Genomic DNA, 21,994 nt, shown 5'->3' with positions numbered 1-21,994 from the left:
GAGTGTCAAACCCTCCCTGGTCACACTTATTAGAGCCGGTGAGCATTGCTGTGACCTGGCTGGTCTCTCCCACTACCCAGGCTCCAGGGTAGGATAAGTGGAGTGGGGGGGCTAGGTATCAGAACAAAGCAAGCTGATACTGTGATAAGATTAGGGGTCTATATGATATGGTACAACTCATCTCGACATCTAAAACATGAAAGGGTAGCAGCTAAGTACAAAGCTACACAAATCACAGGACAGGCGTGCACACACATACAAATTATTCCTCCCTTGATCTCTCTTTCAAGCACAGACAGGCAAACACACACCTGAGTGATTTAAGCAGCACGGGGCCAATCGAAGCACTTCGCAATGCACATTTTTTACTTGCCCTCTAGTGGGGGATGTCGCTGTCACAGATAAGGGGCTAAGATTAGTTTTGGTATGGGCTAGTCGCCGCGACCGTAGCCTCATTTTATCTGTAGTGGTGATGATTGGCTACAACAGCTCTCAGCAATCCTCGTTTGCTCTCTGGGGTCTGGAGAGGCAGCCTGAATCTTTCAGCTGTGTGACAAGACCAAATACTGGCCAATGAAATCCTGACAGGTAATGGGTCAGAGGGGCGACGTCTCGGATGAATCTTTAGCAAGTAAAAAAGCTCCCATAGTGAGTCTATGCTGGTTGTTTGTGTGGTTATATGAGGTTCATTCAAGTAATTATTGATAAAGTAAACCATCAATACTTCCAGAGGATGTGCTCTTTACCACGGCTTTATCCTCCTGTTGTTTAAATGCCTAATCTAACTGGCAATGCATCCACTGGTGCTTGTTGACCCCTATCCACTGCCGAAAGCACCTACAACGGGCACATGAGCGTCAGACCTGGATCATGGAGCAATGGAAGAAGATGGCCTGTGTTGACAAGGTGAAGACCTGGCCTGCAAATTCCCCAGATCGAGCATCTGTGGGTTGTGCTGGAACAAGTCCGATCCGTGGAGGACCCACCTCGCAACTTACATGTCTTAAAGAATCTGCTGCCAGTGGCTTGGTGCCAGATACCACCAGACACCTTCAGAGGTCTTATGGAGGAGTGATGCCTCAGTGTTTTGGTTTGATTGGTTTATCTTTAGTATTTCTATACTACAATTTCCCATTATTTATTGGCAACCATATACATTGATACTGATGTATCTGTTGAATGCAAACATCAGCCCATTTATCAATCAAGCTCTAGTTTCTGTTTATACTTAGTCTAAAATGTTTCACCAACATGTTCTTTGAATTATAATGAAAAAACTATTGTAATTGGATGTTGAAAGAAGATTAAAAGTGAAGTGATGTTGTGAAAAAGCCTTGCACGGAATGCTTAAAGTGATGGATAATTGTTCAGGAATGCAAGGCAGGACAGACAAAAAAAAACTTGTCAGCTTCAATTGATGTCACACATCTAACCGGCCTGAAGGGCAGCCGATATGGCTCTCTTCTTCCACAGCCACATTGTCCCTGAATCAGACAATGCATCTCACAACTGTGGTCTCTCTTATTTAACAGACATGGGCATTCATACCCATGCAAAGAGAAATTAGTCGAGGACATTTATGAGGAGCCCAATGGCAAGCTGGTTTCATCTTCCAGTTTCATTAGTTCAGATTCCATCTGGTTTATAAACTTAACAAACTCCTTGGAAGAAAAAAAAAAAAAAAAACTTGCTCCAGTGTGCCAAATCAGCTGCCTGGCACGGGGCCGACGCTGGGTACACACCATGGCTGCCTAGCTCGAAGTCTTTTTCTCTCCTCGCCTCTATTTTGTGTCAGAGATTAAAAATAGCAAGTGGCCTTCTGCAGAATAAGCAGTTCATGGATTCTGGCTTTGACGCTGTGTTTGCCTGGAGAGGCCAGCTGTCACCTGCATGCAGGAAGAGTAGGCCTCACCACTGATTCTCAATACACAGTGGGCTATGGACTTTGGCTGCAAGACAAAATGGGTGTGTCTGTGCATCTATTTTACAGTGCTGGAAACCTTTGGTGTCTTTAACTTTGGTTTTTAAGGTATACAATCATACTGAGGCGCTTGTTGTGCATGTGTTGCTATAATAATGTACTTTGAGCTGAGAAAAAAAAAACTTCTTTGGACATGGACGAAACCAAGAACAGTGGAAAACAATAATAAAATAGCTTGTACAAGGACGCCCAAAATATCTCTTGCAAAAATTGATATGTTGACTAAAAATAGAGTTAGTTTTCTAGAATAATAGAAATATTCTAAGTGTGGATTTATGATGGCAGAACAATTCTCTCCCAAGGCTGGAAAGAAGAGAATCAAGTTAAGCTGCTCTAATCTGTAAAACAATCAAAACACCGAGGCTGCTGCATTTAGAATTAATGAGAGACCAACCTCGTGAACACTTAGAAATTAAGTCAGAGTGATTTTCTGCAGATATGGGCTCATTTTCTGGCTCAGAACATTACTATAAAACAAACCTCATTTGTGTTTGAGAGCCCAAACAAATATTATACCCAGTTCACAAAGTCAGCCTCTGTGTCAGAGTTGAAGTTTTGATAAGATGAAATTCTTGCTTGTGTGGTTTCTAGCTTGAGGAGGGGCCTGATACCATTATCAATCAAAAGCTTTCAACGCACTAGACCAGTGGTTCCCAACCTTTTTTGTAGACATAACACCAAGGTCTGTCAAATGAACTGAATTACCCCTTCAATGACTACCCAAACACTGATTTTAAACTTTCTTATTTTTTCTTCCTGTTACTTAGATTGTTTCCAGGTTGGGAATCACTGCACTAGACAGATCAGATCTAGTTTTTTTGTGTATGTGTGTGTGTGGGTTGTAAAAGACTTGAAGACAGGCCATGATGCATTAGTTTATGCATTTATATTCATAAATATCAGTGAATACTTCCACATATAAGGCACATGTAGTCCCATCCAAATATCAACTTCTAAATGAGGAAAAATAAAAAACAACTGATTAGTAAAATCCACTCATACAGATGAATAGAATAGAAATAAATAGAATCTCTAATATTAACATTATTAATTTACACATATGTACAAAACATTCATTACAAGTTTTGGTAAGCCAATTTGGACCCCCTATGAGAGTAACAATAAAATGCAGCACTCAATTTATTGGCATCCCCCAGGAAGAAGGAGAAAGCAAACAATTGGGATTATCTTGTCGCAAAGGAAAGGAGAAAGGGAATATGGGGCGGCCATATTTGTTATTTTCCTCTCTAAATTTTTACTGTAGGGCATGAAGTTTGCAACTTCACTGACTTAAAAGAGTGTCTGTTCCTGTGCACAACACTCTTAGAAATATAAGAGCTAATTAGAACCATAAAGGGTTCTTTGGCTTGTCCTCACAGGTAGACTGTTTTTGGTTTATTAAAGTTCCACTTGGAACCCTTTCAGAGAATTCTACCTAGAAACCAACAAAGGGTTATACCTAGAACCATCTGTGAAAGAGTCCATCCTAAACCCCATATGAGAGGTTCTACTGAGAACCTTTCTATGGTGTAACGGTTAAACCCAGAACCCTCTCTGGTTCTATTAGCTTCAAAAGGTGCTAATAACAAGTTGGCCGACTGAGAACCTTTTTATATTCCAAGGGTTTTATCTAGAACACACTCTGGGGGTTCTATAAAGAACCTTTTTCCATAACAAAAGATTTAAAACGCACCAAGGGGGCTCTAAAAAGTTCTATTGGGAACCTTTTTATATTTCAAGGGTTTTATTTTGAACACACTCAGGGGAATCTAACGATAACCCTTTTCGTATCCCAAGGGTGCTATCTAGAACACACCCAGGGGATTCTACAGAGAACCAAGAGTGATATTTTCATTTCTTTTTTTTTAATCTTACCTTTATTTAACAAGGCAAATCATTTAGAACAAATTCTTCTATCCCATTCAGGGGGTTCTACTGAGAACTGTTCTATATTATGGTACAAAGTATCCTTGACAAAAGAGTTCTTCAAAGATTTCAACAATCCTTGAAGAACTCTTTCATCCAAAAATGGTTCTTAATGCAACCCTTTTGGAACTCTTATTTCTAAGAGTGCAGCAGCGAGCCTGTGTGGATACAAAGTGCAGTTGTGGCTCTGTCAACGGTGGCTGGAGATGTGTTTTCTGTTTTATTGACTTAAACGGAGTTGAAAAGTGAGTTAGTGAGCGGCAGCTACGTTGTGAGAATGCAACGAGGGATGATTTATGCAACTATCAATAAGGAGGACAAGGACGAGGGTTTGAATGAGCTTCTTAAGTCTGTCAGCGATCTCAGATCATGCCAAGTTGTCACTATGACAGGTGTCACAGCGAACGTCCCACTCCCCCGTTCTCGACACCTCTGTGGCCTGGTTCTCTGGCACCGATACTGAGGCTTCTGCATATTCAGGTACATTATCAGTCCCGTTGTCCTGGGATTCACAGGGCTGTGGATCCACCTCTGAATGATCAACAGAGGCATGTTTAACTGGAAGCCATGGAAGGTCTGGTTCAGCGGAGGGGACACCCAGCGCCAGAGCCGCCTCTTCTCCTTCCTCCACCGTGGAGCCCAGCTCTTCGTCTTCAACTCCCTCGACCTCGCGCCCCGCCTCTTCCACAGGGCTCCGCCCCTCCTCCAGCTCCAAGGCCGCTCCATCTTCCGTCAGGGTCACGATTTCTCCCCCTCTCCTGTCAATCCCATTCGTCTCCGCCGCCACTAGAGGCTCGAGGCTGTTGAGCAGTGCAGGTGTGTCTTCCCTGCTGACGCCATCTGTGCCAAGGTCGCTGCCAGCGGTGTGGCATTCCCACAATGATTCATGTGAACTTCTGTCGTCTGACACAACTGGGAGAGGGGAGATGAGACAACTGGTCATTTTAATTACTCACTTGATCTGAAGACATTGTTACATCAGAAAACAAGTACATTTGCCCTAGTCTGTTCCTCTGACGGAGCTATGCAGCAAGGTGGCTGCTGATTTGTGTTAGCTGGCAACAAAAGCAACAGTAAATTATATGTTGACCATAAAACTATTATTGAATTGATAAAATAACTTTTAAATTTTCTCCAAAAGTGCTGCAGGTTACCGCCCGGCCTTGTCATCTCCTCTTCTTACCTTAATGCTGGGCTCAGACTACGGCACAAGAGTTTTAACATCTGAACTGATTTTCAAGATTTGAAAATAATAGCGCATCACATACTACAGGACATTATTAAGATTATCATAACAGAAGGAGCGCGATCTCACATGTTCTCATGGGGAACGTGATCTTACATGATCTCATGGGGAAGCAGATGCAAGCGAACCAGGGACTGACGTGTTGCAGCAGTTTGCTGTAGTAATGCTTTCGAGTGAGAAAAGCTACAACGATTTTTATTGTCAGAACGAGTCTGAAAGTTAAGATGAGAAAATGTTTGGGGGGATGCAGTCAAAGTTGTTGTCTACGCTCCCATGAGAGTTAAACGGTCTGTTCCTGTCAACAGTGGTATGCTAGCAAGTATTAGCCTGAAGAGCTAAAGAGTTTGCTGTTGTTCAGCAACATCCTCAGCTTTAATGATTGTCAGGTCAGAGGACTATTTTCAAACCCTACTTGTATATGTCGAGCTGCATTAACACACCTATGAAGAAAACCAGATTAAGAGCTTATATAAAGTTAGTATGCTGATAGAACAAGTCCTATAATGTGTGATCCTTTTATTATCAAGGTTGTCTTTTTTTATGTGAACAAAATTGTCACAGGGTGAAAAAACACCTTCAAAAGACAACACAAGGAAAACTTTTCTGTTTTGGACTTGGACCACTGTCTCGATGTAGAAAGTTATTTCAATTACTTATGTGACTGAAGTGCTTCCATGGCAACAGGCTAAATATAGCAGCAGTGCCCCAGACAAGGGGACGCAAGACAAGTGTGACGCCCCGCATCTCGGCAATAGCAACAGCTTAGTTCTGCTCCTTCGCCAAAATATGCTCTCACTTTGGGGATTACTGACCCATATTTGTGGATGTGCAGGCAAAAAGGTTAAAGACTGCACATGGAGTCCCAGCCACCTTTTCACACACACACACACACACACACACACACACACACACACACACACACACACACACACGAAAAAAACATGCAGGAAGAAAGCAACATTACTTGAACTGGCATCCATATTTATGCCCCCCTCCACTGCCCCTCCACCCCCCAGTCCCCCCCCCCCCCCCCTTTCAAAGAGAACACGGCAGAAGTTTCTGAATGTCAGCGGGCGAGAATTTGCTTCACATTTCCAAAATGCCATGGCATTTGGGCAGCTTGCACCAATGAGAGGCGGCGAGGAGTGGCGGCGGGAAGGGATAGGACTTGGGTTAAGCGTGGAAGATAGTGAGGGGTGTTTAGCACGCAGCGGCTAATTGCGGTGTTTATGCCGTTAGCTGCGGCCGCACCTATCAATGGCTGGAGAAGCCAGGTCCATACTCACCTTTGGATGGCTGCATGTGAGACGTGGCACGTGTCGGGTGAAGCTCCGGTTGAAGGTTTTCATTCAGCGTGATATTGTCTCGCGTTCCTGTAAGATAAACACCCCATGTTACTGTCACATCCAAATAAAGCGAACAGATGAGATTGGGTTAAATTTCAGACATGGGAAATGGCAGGTGAACATCTCTGAAGGACTACAATTAATGTTATGAAGATGAGTCCTGGCTGTGTACACGAGGCGTTATGAACAGGTAACAGGTGTGTTACAGTACTTATAAACTCCCTTTCAGTAGATCAGATTGTCATTAAGTTGCAGGAGCTTACGAACACATTTTTATGCCTCCACACCGGTGACAAACGTGGCTGGAGTTATTATTGGATGCAATATCTCAAGAACGCCTTGAGGGAATTTCCTCAAATTTGGCACAAACATCCATTTGGAGTCAAGGATGAACTGATTAGATTTTGGCGGTCAGAGGTCAAGGTCACACACAACGTATCAGCAATCCATTATCTTTGATAACCTAATCAGTGTAAGAAGTGAAAAAACATCAGTAACACTTATGGATATTTTATATTCATATTATCTGTTATTATAATGGTTCATTTTCAACAAGGACAGGATTCAGGATTTGAGGCAGCTGCTTTTAATAACAGACTGTCCTGAATGTTTCGGGAGGCCTGATCACCCGACATCGGAACGACAAGAAAAGACAAAGTAAGGCTTGAGATATACTTACTCTTAACTAAGTGTTCACACAAGTGACGGTTGTGCGTGTCCTCAGAAATGAACACTACCCTTACCCGAGTGCAAACCTGTGGTTAAAAAACAGGTATATCTTCAGCCTAAGTGGTATGAAGAGTTTTGAAGGGTTTGAGCACGTCAGGATCGGAGCAAGCTCACCCGAGCACACGCGTGGCGCTGTGGCGTGTGTGTACTTCCGCACAGCGCACAAACACACGCACGTATGCACCGCAGTGCTCACAGGAAGTGGCTTCAGTTCCCTGTCATCTGTCTTCATTAGTGATGGCTGCACGCCTCTTAGGCTGACACCATATGCTACTCATAGGAGACTGTGCACTATAAACCAGACATCACAAACACACACACGCACACACAAAACTGTATTCACGCAGACACATGCATTACACTCGAGCCTGTAAGTGTGCACATCAGCCTTCACAGAAAGCCGGTGAATAGGCCTGTTTCTCTGACCATTCAAGTGTGAGGCACAAAAACAAACAGAAGAATGAGAAAATGGATGACTGGGTGACACGATGCGTGAGAATCATGAATGGTGAACGGAGACCATATTGTTATGAATGCAGTGCATATTGTTATGGATGCTCAGCGCTGACACTGATATGAGAACAGTGAGTGAGAGGCGTCTATATACAAACCAGTGGCGTCGAGAGAAGCAAAAAAGTTGCAGGTTGTTTAAAAAGTTCTTATACTTCTTTTACAGAGACGGCGGTTTCAATCATTATGTTCGACTGTTCTCGCATCAGACCTTGTCACAGTGTTCTGAGTCGCTTTAACAACGCACTACTATTATTTTTACACTCCAGACTGAAATATCTCAAAAACGATATAACGGATTGCCATGACACTTTGCACGCACACTCGTGGCCCCCAGAGGATGAATTCTAAAGGCTTTGGTGACCCTCTGACTTTTCCTCTGGAGCCAAATTTTTGGTTTTGATTAAAATTTCTCAATAACTAGTGGATATGAAATTTGGCACTAACAATCATGCCTCCCCGGGATGAGTTATCGTAACTGTGGTGATCTCAGGTCGACATTTCAATTTGTCCAGTACTGCCAAACTAACCAAGTTCCCATCACCCTTGGCTGTACTTTGTGTTCAGTGCTAATTAAGAAATGTTTGCTAACAAGTCTTAAAAAAAAGGTGCATTTAACATCAGCAAGTTAGAACTGCCATCGTGAGCATGTGGGTGATGATCGAGAGGGATTATTTTTGTGAGTCTATATATTGTTCATGAGGAAAATCCTGCATAATTTGCCTTTAATGAATCAAATAATTGCCACAAAGCGGTCATGTTCATTGACTTGAAACGCTGCCCACAACATCCCAGTTCAACCAGAGATATAAATCACTTGTATCAGTTGTAAAGAGAAACTTCTATATGTTCGTCTATGATCTTAATATATATATACATTATACTTCCTCCTCCCTGAACTCTTACTTCATTCGCAGGAGTGTTTATTTTGTGAAGTAAATAAGTTTTTAATGTTGTTGAAAAGACTATGCTGTCAAAAGACAAAAGAGTCAGCAGTTCTCCCGAGGCAAATATCTTCTTCATTAAGCTCAGATTGCCAGCCTGCAGCTTTAAGACTCTGCTGCTTCGTCCAAGTGCAGTCTTTAAGTTTCAAGAGAGGGCGCTTAGAGGAGACACTTTTGCAGACTGCCTTTAAAAAGCCGGTAATGAGGTGGGGTTGGTTATTTGTATGAAAAGCAAAACCCAGACGGAGCACAGCAGTGTCTCCACGAGCCGGGCGGCACTCGGCAGGACGCAGGAGACACCGGCGACTTCCTTTAAACCTGACTGGCAGCTGCCTGTCCAGCCGTCCCCCCCGTCTCTCACACACATACAACATCCTGTATATCCACAAAGGTCCATCCTGCAAAGACAAGAAGCTCGTCTGTGTTCACGCTCTAACATATTAGATCATATAATCTCTGTCACACAGTCACACAGTGCAGTGCTGTCTACACTCGAAGAAATACAGCTGTTAACTAGAACTGTAAAATGGTTCTTCTTCTTTTTTTTTTATAAAAGTTCCACTTGGAGCCCTTTGACAGCATTCTACCAAGAAACCAACATAAAGGGTTATACCTTGAATCAACAGTGAAAGGTCTCACCCAGGACTCCCTACAAGAGGTTCTATAGAGAACCCTCCTATGGTGTAATGGTTCCACCCACAGCACTCTTTGGAGGTTCTTTCCAATCAGGGGGTTCTACTGAGAGCCTTTTTATATTCCAAGGGTTTTACCTAGAACATGCAAGGGGGTTCTAGTTATAAACTGTTCATATTCCAACAGTTTTATCAAGAGTAAAATCAGGGGGTTCTACTGAGAACCTTTTTATATTCCAACAGTTTTATCAAGAACATTCAAGGGGTTCTGCCAAGAACCATTTTATGCTCAGTTTTATATAGAACCCACCAAGCTGGTTCTACCGACAACCTTTATATTTTCACAGGGTTTTATCTAGAGCGCATTCATGGAGTTCTACAGAGAGCCTATTTATATTCCAAGGGTTTTATCAAGAACCCACTATGGAGGGTTCTACTTACAACATTTTTTTTTATATTCCAACAGTTTTATCAAGAACAAACTCAGGGGTTTCTACTGAGAACCTATTTATATTCCAAGGGTTTTATCTCAAACACACGATAGGATTCTACCTAGTACCTCCAACTATGGACACACATAGTTTGAGACAATCCAACGGATTTTTCTAGAACCCACCAAGCTGTTTCTACCGACAACCTTTATGAACAGGGTTTTATATAGAACATGTCGATGGGACTCTACAGAGAACCTTTTTATATTCCAAGGGTTTTATATAGAATCCACCAAGGGGGTTCTATGGAGAAGTCTTTCATATTATGGTAGAAAAAAAATCCCTCAAACTCTGTCTCTTAAAAAGGGTTCTTAGTGGAACCCTGAGTCTTACAAATAACCTTTGACAAACCCTTCCTCTAAAAATGATTCTTCAGAAGCAAATGGTTCAAGGTAGAACCCCAGGCCTTCAGGGAGAACCCTCTTGGAACCCTTATTTGTAAGCCTGTAGAGTGACAAGGAAATGCCTCCCTCTTAACTGGAGAGTCTGTCACTGGACCAGAGCAAAGCAGAGCAGAGCTGCTGTACAGCTGCACTCTGGATCCACCTTCTGTCTTTTCAGTGGCTGATGCACACTGACAGGCTTTCACTCGCTGTGGTACATTTCAGCTTGCACTCACTCGGCATGGTGGGGGGTGGGGGCAACTGGAGAACTGGTGGGGATCTATCAATCACAACTTTATCTGACTCACTGCGTCCACGTCATTGTTATTGTTTTTGGCTCTCTCTCACCTGGAGACGACGTAGTCACCTCTAGTGTTCTCCGCGCCTCAGGTAGGAAGCCAAGGCCCCTCCATCCTATCCCGTTTGCCTTTAATATCCATCAGCCCAACTTCACATCACATCAAGGCCACAGACGCTCACATCTCTCTCTATATTTCTGTCTCCCTAACTGTGGTGGACAGCGTGGTCGTCAGGCACTCTGGGGCCCTCGCCTACAAATTCCCTAATAACGGCACATTCCCCTAAATGTGTTTGTAATGTGGGCAATCATTTTCAGTAATGGATGCTTGTCAGTTTTATAGCGGTGAGAATGACGGTCTCATGACAGGGCAACTCCATTCAGCCGCAGCCCCTCCACCTCTTCGTCCGCTTCATACGCGGCACAACACCTCCCTCCAGTGGGGAAAGCGGGGAACTATTTTCTTGGTGGACTGTCTTGTCTCTTGGTTGCATTAGGGAATTATTTTCACACTATGGCATTCTGTTTTTTTTTTTTTATATATTTTTTTAATATGGAATATAGTTAAATTTTCAAATTCTTGTCTGGTTTTACTGCTCTGAGGAAGAGGTTTATTTGAAGGTGGGAGGGAAATTGGCAGCCATCTTAGATAACTGTGAGTGTTGCTATGGATACAATGTATGCAACAGTATATAATTCATAAGTCTGGGTTTATTCCTTGGATACTGTTGCATGAATATAGGTGCAAAAATGGTGAAGTATGTGTAATTGTAAAGAAAAAAGTAAAATATGTTTTAGGTCTCCTCAAATTTAAGTAGCATTTCTCCACTGTGGTGCAAAATGATTCTGAAAAAATATCTAATTTGCGATTATTCTGACAATTTTTATGAGGATTTTTATCAAATATTTACTTTACAACAGTGTTTTGACACACATTGCATTTTTAACAAATGTTGCGCCTCCTATGATGTGAAAATGGCAGTTGGCCACATTGCAATTTTGGTAAAATTCGAACGAATTGTTCAGCCCTACTCTGCTGTCTGACACAACAAAATGAATTTAATTGGTTCACTCCAATTCCCACAAAATAATAAAACTCAGGATTCTTGCCAGTAAGAACCCGAATGCTTGTCTGCTGCCTTAAAAAGGTCTCTCCTGCCCTTAAAGCATGCCCAAAACCCGACATACAAAAATAACCTTTTTCCCTGAGTGTAAAATTCAAGAGGGATCCGACTGGACCAAAAAGGATCGGTGTGTGATATTCAGGCAGCCTGCTTCAGTCAATGGTATCATGCACAGACACATGAGCGGGTGGTCAATGGAGTCGACACATTGTAAACGGTGGGCATGAGGTGACACGCTTTCTGGGCGCCTGCCCAGATTTGTCCTGGCATGACGTGGTGGAGGGCACGGATGGGCTAAGCGGGGCAGAAGGAATACATACTCCCAATTCCTACGGACACGCGGTAGGTCAAGCCTTGAGACGCAGCCAGAGAGAGAGAAAGACACACCGTTATGAACATAAAACCTTATCAATGTATTTAGACTGAAGTTTCCCAACACTCAAAAAGGGATTTTTCTTCTTTTTCTCTACAGTTGGATAATTTAGCTTCACTGTGCAGACTGGATGATTTGCAGAGTTTGACAGTAGAATGATGTTTTCACATTCATCTGCTGGAAGGGAAAAGTTCCTCTGGGCGCACTGAAAATCTGATTTTCAGATCAGACATCACAGCTACAAACCATAATTCCAAAAAGTCTGTGGCGCTGTGTAAAACATGAATAATAACAATGAATTGCAAATTCTTTTTGGCCTATCTTCAACTGAATACAATACAAAGACTACAAAGACTATACAAGATTACCTTTATTGTTTTTGGGAAATATGTATATATATATTTATATATATATGATTGCATATTTACAAAAAATAAAATTTATCAGTTAAATCATTAAATATCTTCTTTGTACTGTATTCATTTGAATACAAAAGGAATAGAGAGTTTGCAGTTTTGAAGTAAAAAAAACATATCAGACACACATTATTGGTCCATGCAGACTATTTATAAACATCTTAATACATGTCTGGTGAGGATCTTTCAAAAAAAAAAAGCGAAAGAGAAAAGAAAGAAAATCAATTTAAATGTGTTTGGCAGGTTGAAACAGTTAGAGAAATATGTTTTTACTCAGACATGAAATTTATTCATTAAATGAAATTTACTTACTGTACACACCAGAGTTATTATAGTTTTGTACTTGTTATTTTTATTTCAGTTTTGATTTTTGTTTTTAATTCAGTTTAGTTTCAGTTTTTTAATTATTTTTTTCAAAATTTATTTTTTTCCAAATACAGTACATTATGAAGGCAACTGACATCCAATAAGTTGCACCAGTGCCTCTTTGCGCATGTTGTATTAATGAATTTGATCAAATAGACAAAGACTTAAAGACATTTCCTACATATTTTTCTTTTATTTCAGTTAGTTTTTTAAGTACACAATACTGTTTCAATTAGTTTTAGGCTTTTTCTAAAGTCTAATTTTTATTTTTATGTCAGTTGACTAAAATGTTTTTTTTTCACATCTAGTTTTAGTTTGGTTTCAGTTCACTATAATAACCTTGACACGCGCACACACACACACACACACACACGCACACACACACACACACACACACACACCCATAGTTACACGGTCATGTTTGCACATGGTGTGGTTCAGTTACAGGCACCAGCCGGGTCAAGGCCTGTGCAGGAATACTGATACACAACCTTTGCAAGTGTGGACACACAGAGTTTGAGACTGATGCCTTATGTTCTTGATCATATGTAACTACAAACAGCAGCATTAATTTTTACCCACTTTACTCTAATTCCATATTCTTAAAAAAACACTGTGTACCAGCTGGATTACCATACATAAAAACTTTAAATATATATATATAAATGTAACATGATTGACAAATATGACTATTTTAGGCACAAACCAAATTGATTTTGGGGTGAACTGTCCCTTTAAATGTTTTAGTTTTTTGGTTAAACACACACCTGGAAGGCTCCACAGTCCTGAAACCTCCAACGTCTTCAGCTTCTTTTCCAAATCTGCGACTCTGTTTCCGAGGATCCTGCAGACGAGTGCGATGGGTCAGTTTGTTTGTGTGTATCTGCGTGTCACAGTTCAGTGTTTGCCTTGGAGGCGGAGGAGTATTCTCAGTACAGGCAGGCAAACATTATGAGAAGGTCGGGCGGATGAAATGGAAAAGACGACCCTCGTGAAACGGATTATCGTTACCTGTTGGTGTGCCTCTGGTGCTGGATGACCAGGTTCTTCTCGTGGATGGTCTCCAGCAGCGCCGTGGCCAGGGACTTGAGGTCGGAGATGGACTGAGGCGTGGCCGGCAGGCTGCAGCCCTGCTCTTCAAGGAGCATCTCCTGGACTAAAAAGAGGAGTGAGAGGAGAGCGGGGAGAGGAAAAACAATTACACGGTTTCTCTTGTCTGTCCCTAAACATTACAACATTACACCAACATGTGGTCCCAGCTCTGTGTGGGTGTCTGTCACCAGCTCTTGTGTGCGTTCAGTGAACAAGGGATGCGCTGCAGATTCAACAAGCGGTTTGCTGCCACATTTGGACTCTAAGATAAAATTCCAAGTGAAAACCCAAAGTGACAGATTCACATTCAACAGTAGGCTGTGGCAAAACGCAGTGAAGAAAGACGTCAAAATCTCCTGAAGAATCCATCCAAAATCTCACACCAAGTGAGAAAGAGCTTTTTGAGAGATTTGCTTTTTAACTTTGCGTGGTCCCTGACTGTATTATTGTTACTTACTAAATCTAAGCCTCTGAACACAAACAGAATACGGAATCTGTCTCAGCTTAATAGAATGACTTTGAAAACGACACGTTTTAATAAATTTTGTTTGTTTAGAATATAAAGACAAAAAAACAAAATATAATTTTCATAAGGCTGTGATAGATGAAAAGCTGAACTTGGCATTTCATGCTCACAGTTGCGAAGTTCAAACTGCATGCAAAGGTCATATTATCTTCTTTCTAATGGGGTTCTTCTGCCTCAATAACTATCATTATCACCAAATAACACACTAAAACACTCAGGTTGGGAACCCCCTTGTTACATATAATGTTCCCTGAAATACGTGTTTTGACTGGAGCTGAAGTTTAAGTGTGCATCTATTTCCAGGACAGAAAATATCAAATTTCTGGGAAAATATTAATACCTAACGCAAACACTTCTACCTATCTGTGCTGTGGCCGAGGCATGCTGGTGTACCGCCCAGTCCTGTTTGAAGCCCCATGTGTTCATGGCGGCATCGACAAAACCATGGCCTCAGGATATGTTGGGCACCAAAGTCCGATCAATAATGCTCCAATAAAAGTTTCACAAAACTTAAAAAACAGATGAAAGACAGAATGTGGCGATCTAACAGGAGACGAGGAAAACAGCACGACAAGAGCGAGACAGAGATGGAGAGTTTGAAACAGCTGTCTTCTAGGTGACACTCTCCTAACTTTAACTCCGGAGCCCACTGTGCTGCTTCTGCCAGCAACTGTCAGTCATCGTGGCAGGCTCATTTCCCTGCCAGTGGTGCTCTCCACCACTCAGAATACAATTAGTAACCCAGCTGGTGTCCGGGCGCTGGCTTGAAGGATCGGCAAAAAAAAGGAGATATTAAATAATGCAATGAGGCGCGGCTAGAAACAAAGAAAGAAACAGATTTGTTATACTGAAGGGCGGATCAGTAGCAGAGTTTACCCGATCAAAAGCTGCTCTCCGCGCTAAAAAACAGGGAGCAGTATTTTACTTTTCCTTCAACACTTTCCAGATCAACTGCTCTGGTGTTTATTTATGTCGGAGTTTAAAGAGAATTCGGAGAGAGCTGAGCAGTTCGCTTACTCACCTTGTTTGGCTGAGAGGACTCCAGTGAGGGGACTGCTGTTTGATTTCCCATATGTGCTGGAGTTTTTCCTCCTCTCAAGAGCTGTCTGCGGGGAGGGAGAAACAAGAGAGAATGAAGTGCGTCCTGCTGCGTTTGATGAACGCTTTAAATAAAAGCAACCTCTTGTATTTTCGGTGCGTGAGCATAAGAATGCAAATTCAGTGAAATCGAATGACTGTCGTCGGGATTCGCGAGCAATAAAATCAGCTTTATGTTTGCATGTTAACAGAGGTATTCCATCTGTACCTTGTACTTCATGATGTTAGATTTCAGCAGGTTCACCTCCTCTTGTAGTTGGCTGAAACGCTCGTGCAAATACCTGCAGGGACGATGAGCAAAATCACAACCGAATCAAAGTCAAAAACACTGATAGTTTAAAGGAGCAATATTTAACAATAACACATCCCAAAAAAACAGAGTACTGCAGGAAAAAAAAACAGAAAAAATCTGCTTTTTTGTCCCAGTTACCTGTTCTCCATGCAGAGGGCATCCACATCGATGATGCGCGCCTCACGGTTGCCCAAGACGTGGTTGAGCTCCACGTTGAGCCGGTAGGCCTTCTCTCTGAACACGTTGCGCTCCGCCTTCACGTCCTGCAACTCGTCTGTCAGAGCCTTCACGTTGTGCTCCATCTCCTCCATCTACAAAAAGGTAACCAGGCGGAAAGTGTTTGCGAGAGAAGCCAGCAAACAACATTTTGAAGCTTTGTTTACTAAAGTGGAGTTTGCTGAGAGCGCATGAACTGTTTGCAGCAATCAGAAACTTCAGAGCTTGTCTACTGTTTTCAAGTGAGCAGATAGAAGTTATAGTGCCTGGTCCAAGACCACTTCAACAGCAGGGTGAAACGAGTTTAATCATTTATTTATTGGAGGGCCTGGGTAGCTCCGAGTGGAGTGGAGTTCGTGCCTCATATATGGGGGCTGTGGGTCCTCTGCAGCGGCTGTGGGGTCGAGTCCTTTGCTGCATGTCATTCCCCCACTCTCTCTCCCCATTTCCTGTCATATCTGCAGCTGTACTATCACTTAAAGGCATAAAAAAGCCCCCAAAAATATTTTTATATACATATATATCTGCACAATTAGTCCCTTTTTGAACAAACACACGAAACAACACTTGAGTTTAAAACAAAAGACTCTAACTTCTCCCTCATCTTGGACTGGTTGGGATACCTCCTGCTCCGATTTTACACTTTCACTCTCCTCCTATTTTTTTCCTGTCACAAACCAGCTTAAAGGGTGCATTACCGCCAACATCTGTGGCTCTCACGTCACAGGAGAACGTGGAAAAAACTGCAGTCCTGCTGCCCAAATCACGTTAACTCGCGAGGCAGCTAGATTCACGAGGCCACAAGAGAATCCAGCACTGATTTTCTACACAGACACTAAGGGAATGCTTCTGCAGTGGAAACAGTAATTTCCAAATTTATACCGGTAGACAAAACTTCTACCATTGCACAGTATACGCTGTCATTACGGGTCATAAATCAGAAGTTTGATCACGATACAATTTGTCCAGTTGTCCTATGATCCAATCCCAGTTCCTTAGTTCCAAAAAATGAGTCCTGGGCCCCTGGACAAGTCCCTGTGATTGAATCAAGCTAATTGTTGCAACAGTTTAGAAAAGGTGTTTCATCCTTGGGTTTTCACAGACTCAGACCAAAAATCAACTGCCAATTTTTGGATGTGAATAGGCGAATGTGCCATGAGATCATCAAAAGTTCAGTTCATTTTCATGATGATTTGTTAGAGAGAAAAAAAGTAAATGTATCAACCTGTAGTCCTGCTCCCTCTAGCTGGCGAACTAGATCCTCCCGTTCGTGGGCGGGGAAATGGCGTGCACCCACCTCCTCATCCCCCAGCCTCTGTCGAGTAATGGTCATCCTCAGGAGCTGTAGAGACAAACGTTAAATTCACCGCTCATGCACTCCATTAAATGAGGGGGTCAAGTTAAACTGACTGTGAGTTTGTGTGTGTGCTGCTACTGGTTGCCTCACCTTGTTATCCCCCTGGGCCTCCGCTAGCCTCTGAGTCAGCTCCTTCACCTCGTCGGCGAGCTGTTTCGCTCGTTCTCTCGAGTCTCTCAACAGCTGAGCGAGGTTCACCTGAAGAGGAGGAGGAGAAGAGGAGCTACTGAAGTCCTGTCTTACATGTTAAGAAAAAGATTTGTAAGCCAGGGCACCTCTGCAGCACAACAGTACTTCATTATACATTTTCATTTTCATTCTTCATCAAAAAAAACAGCACGTTCTGTGATTCAGATATTATGATCTTGATAATATTTCGATTAATTGTGCAACCCAAAAAGAAGTCTGCAAGTCGAAGACAGACCTCTCATGAAAAAGCTGTCACTTAATGAGCATGTGATCAGTATTTGTTTGGCATTATGAAGTTGTTTGCCCATTGAGGTCCTCTTAAAGGTTATCCTCACCTTTTCTAAATCAACATAACATAAGGAGAGCAAATACTGTTCCTCAAAGTGAAAAATAACTTACTTGATTGCGTTTTTCTGGTGGCAAAGAGGGGTCACCATCCTAAAAGTATGGAAAGAGTTAAATACAATTAGCATATCTCACATTGCAATGGGATTCCCATTTAACTGACAGTGGGTACTGATAAACAAACAGCTCACATAGACAATCCTGTGCGCATGGACAAATAAACATCACCTTGAAGGTCTGAACCACTCACAATGAGTTCCCTGTACTTTTTCTTCAGTCCCTGGTGGCGCTCCCTCAGCTGATTGGCCATCAGCTTGTACTGATCTCTCTCCTGCTGGCAGGTGTCCAGCTCCTTGGACAGAATGAGCAGGGCCTCCTTCTTACTCTCCAGCTTACGCTTGCACACCAGGAACTACAACAAACGCAACACACGAGGACAGAACAGAGAGCCGCGGTATTATGAGACACATTATTGTGGATAGAGTTAATTGCAGGTCACCCGGCTCTGTGTGTTAAAGAGAGAATTCTGATTATTTTAAGAGGAGTTCATGTACTTATGGATGGTCAGTGTATAGATGGCGGTGAAAGGGGCACCAACACAGACGCTAAGCAATGTACTGCTGTGAACATGGTCAGCGACAAAAGGTATTTTAGCCAGTGAGACAGCCTTTTCTGATTGGAAACCAATGTTTCAGAAGCCAGATATCGCTCTATCCAAACCCACCAAACTCCATAGACAAAATCAGTCATTTTACCCTGCAGAGTACGAGAGTCGCTCATCTACCACTACCTCAATCTGTTAAGTTTGTTTGTGTTATTGTTTAACTTTAGTCTTTTAAAAGGATACTTTGGGTTCACTGAAGTCGCACAATAAAACAAACAAACTAATTAGATAGAGGCAACAGTAGACCAACAACTTCTGCGTTTGACAAATTTTGCATATGGAGTTTGGTTAATTTGGAGAGAGCGATATTTGGCTTATATAACAGCAATTTCCTGTCAGAAAAGGCCTTTTGCGGGCAAGGTAAAGTGAAGAAAATATTCTAAATATAGTGTACGCTTAAACACACTGGGACCAGTTGTTTAAAGTGTAGATAAGTCACAGCACACGGAACAGAGTAAACCTTGATAGCTGTCAGACCAGCTCATAACCAAATTAAACATCAGCTGCTGCCACTGAGCTGTATGTGCAGTAGTAGTATTCAGTGAAGCTTGTGTGGTTTGTAGCTCAACCATGCTAATCCCTTATGTAAAGCTGCAACTACTGATTGTTCAATCTAACAATCACTTTCTCACTTCATGGATTGTTTTATGAAACATCTAGTTAGTGGAAAATATCCGTAACAGTTCTCTTTAAGTAAAACACCTCAATATATTCAGTTTACTGTCAAATACGGCAAATAAAAGCAGCATTTTTTGGCATTTTTGCATGAAAAATTAACAGGACATCATTTGATTAACAAAATAGCTGCTCATTTTTAATCTGTAGTATTGATTAGCTATTTAATCGTCGCAGCTTTACTCTTGTGCTCTCATATGGAGTCAGAAACCTTCATTCAAGTTTCAGAAAGAACAGTTGTATAGATCTTTATCACAGCAGCCACGAAATAGCAGAGTAAACACAGGTGTTTATCAATGATACTAACTGCTATGGCAGAGCCTTTCCAGTGAGCCAACGTGCACCGTGGCAACATCCTGACTCTGTTTGACCTAAATGGAACAGAACCTTAATTAGCATCACTGATAACACCTGTGTTTACTCGACTATTTCATGTCAAAAATGATCAACCATTCATGTCTTTCACCTACAAGCTCCTTTTTAATCCCAGCGACCTGAAAGCTGCAAGAGTATCTGCACACATCTGACTTTTATATTGATCAAAATTGTTTCTGATATTATTGCATTTAGCTGCATGTTCATCAAACTAGGTCAGGTGAGCTTACACTTTTGAACATTTTGGCCTAACAGTTGTTCATGTAACCTTATAAATATCGATAATCGTCCAGGAACTTATCAATATTTCAGTAATGGCCAGTACCAGTTCAATACCAGTTCTCGATACCGATATCTACCCCATATTGTTTTCTGTATAAAGAATATTGCCTGATAGATCAATATCAGCTCCAAAAAATCCAGTAACAGCTTTTTTTCTTTATTATATTCAGCGATATATGGTGCTAATTATAAGTTAAAGGCTTACATTGCACTTTCACCTCCAAAATATATTCATGTCTATTTTATTTATCCATATAAGTCGCATCTTCTTACACAGTGGTTTTAAATGTATGTTTGCACGGTTATAAAGTAAATGCAGCCCCACAGGTGTGTTATATCTGCTCTGTGTAGCACCATTCGTGTTTCAGAGGTGGGCAGGAGTGTTACTGCATTTCCAACCCGGAGACGGATGCTGTCGGCCTGACAGAATAGCATGCTAACAGACCCTATAAAACAGTCTTTATCATATCTAGATAAAGACACAGAAGTAGAGTTTTATAGGTGATGTTAAAAAGCGCCTTTCTGCCTATTAAGCCGAGAGACCGGGGCTCGTTCCATATGGACACGGGAGCTTCTGTAAAAATCAGTCCGTCTCTGCAACAGCTGTTCACGGTCCTCGCCGCTGTCTTACCTCGCTGACGAGCCCCTGCCAGTCACTCTCGCTCCTCTTGGAAGACTGCATTATCCGAAATATTTCTTTTGAGGAATGTCAGGACACAGGCTGCTCCTCTGCCTCCGTCCGAGCTGCCTCTCCTCCGTTTGTTTACCCTGCAACGTCACTTTTTTGTGGGGTTGCGCTGTCCAAATAGTCTCGTCTAGAAGGGAACCCTTGATTTGCGAAACTCTCGCGAGATTTGTACGTCCATAGGGTTTCTTGTACAAACTAAATATTTTTTAAAACGCGACAACGCTGTCGTTAAAATGTTGGTAGTTTTAGGGACAAAAAAAACTTCATTTAAGGTTAAGGAAAGCTCACACTTTAGGTTAAAATGGTAATTCTCGCGAGATCTGCTGCGGTCTGCGTTTCTCTTCTACATGCGACCGTGAAAAAGACATAACTTCCGGTACAACGCCGAAAATAAAATTATCATTGAAGAATAAAAATAGTTTTCAGCCATTATCATTTAAATTTAAAGGGTTTGAACAGAGTAAAACATTGGGCACCCGACATTATTCAAAAATAAATGACTGGAGCGCTCCTGAAGAGGAATTGCCAAAAACAAAACGGATATTGAACAAGGTTTCTATCACAATAAAAGCACCAAACCTGTCGCTGTAAAAAAAAAAAAAAAAAAACTATTAAAATGTGTGTATACAAATATATAGATATATTAGTGTATATATATTGGTATTGTCTTTATAAATTCAATATGACTGAAACATTATTAGTATATGACTGACTGTGTGGTCACTTTTTACAACAGAGTAGTGATTTCTCGCTCATCTTCATATGTTTCCAATTTGCATGAAGAAAAGATCAAAGAACTTGTGCAGTCTAGTATAAACAAACAATTTTATTGTCAGACCATTGTGTTTTGGCTTGTGGCCTTCATCAGAGCCACCATAAAGTATAATAAAAGTAACAGTTGAATAGCAACAACAACAACAACAACAATAATAATAATAATGCAAAAAGCAAATAACAAACTGACTATAAAAGGCAGGAGACATTTATTTTCCCCTGGCATGAGGGTGGCACATGGCACACTGATCTGTCTAACATGGGCCAGACACATATGTGATGAAAACCAAACACAAAGCTTTACCGGCTTGGGGTCCATGTCTCGTTAAATATCCTACATTCACTGTCATTCTGTCACTTTTTACTACTCATCTTTGCCAACACAGCCACTGTACAACACTGCTGTCATGCAAACCTCATGAACTGACACAGCCTGCTGAACTGGCTTGGATGTTAGCCTGCATTATACTTTTTCACAACAAGATGTCTGTGTTGGTTAACCTAAAGCTCTTAACATTATTTAATTGCCCAAACAGGTAATGTACAAACATAACAAGGCAAATATCAAATACTTATCATCTTCCAGGATGCAGTGAACAGAATTCAGAAGACACACAACACAATAACAACAAACAAAACAAAAAAGGCACAAAATA

At 41.7% G+C, this 21,994-nt stretch overlaps 1 protein-coding gene across 2 annotated transcripts; it reads right to left on the bottom strand.

Annotated features, from left to right (window-relative positions):
- Nucleotides 1-4,029: 4,029 nt before the first annotated feature.
- ccdc149a (coiled-coil domain containing 149a) lies at nucleotides 4,030-21,898 on the bottom strand. Of its 2 annotated transcripts, XM_084712373.1 has the most exons (13): nucleotides 20,508-21,898; nucleotides 18,131-18,292; nucleotides 17,935-17,973; nucleotides 17,437-17,544; nucleotides 17,215-17,331; nucleotides 15,912-16,084; nucleotides 15,690-15,762; nucleotides 15,405-15,489; nucleotides 13,777-13,921; nucleotides 13,533-13,609; nucleotides 11,931-11,963; nucleotides 6,440-6,526; nucleotides 4,030-4,819 (listed from the first exon to the last, which is right to left on the bottom strand). In XM_084712373.1, exons 1-13 carry the CDS (start codon nucleotides 20,556-20,558, stop codon nucleotides 4,275-4,277), a joined length of 1,695 nt encoding a protein of 564 aa, XP_084568499.1. In that variant the 5' UTR covers nucleotides 20,559-21,898; the 3' UTR covers nucleotides 4,030-4,274. The 2 variants fall into 2 exon arrangements, with proteins under 2 accessions (XP_084568499.1, XP_084568501.1); XM_084712375.1 differs by lacking the exon at nucleotides 11,931-11,963.
- Between the last annotated feature and the right edge of the window lie 96 nt (nucleotides 21,899-21,994).

Source organism: Lutjanus erythropterus, chromosome 23, assembly GCF_056507025.1.
Source record: "Lutjanus erythropterus isolate fLutEry1 chromosome 23, fLutEry1.hap2, whole genome shotgun sequence".
In the NCBI taxonomy this organism is placed as follows: domain Eukaryota; kingdom Metazoa; phylum Chordata; class Actinopteri; order Lutjaniformes; family Lutjanidae; genus Lutjanus; species Lutjanus erythropterus.
This window is presented reverse-complemented; position numbering and strand designations above follow the sequence as displayed.

Coding starts and splice junctions, on each gene's coding strand:
- ccdc149a (XM_084712373.1), bottom strand. CDS start 20,558: ATGCAGTCTTCCAAGAGGAGCGAGAGTGACTGGCAGGGGCTCGTCAGC. Junction 18,293..20,507: donor GGCAGGGGCTCGTCAGCGAG/GTAAGACAGCGG, acceptor CGTTTGTTGTAG/TTCCTGGTGTGCAAGCGTAA. Junction 16,085..17,214: donor TAGAGGGAGCAGGACTACAG/GTTGATACATTT, acceptor ACCTTTTTGTAG/ATGGAGGAGATGGAGCACAA.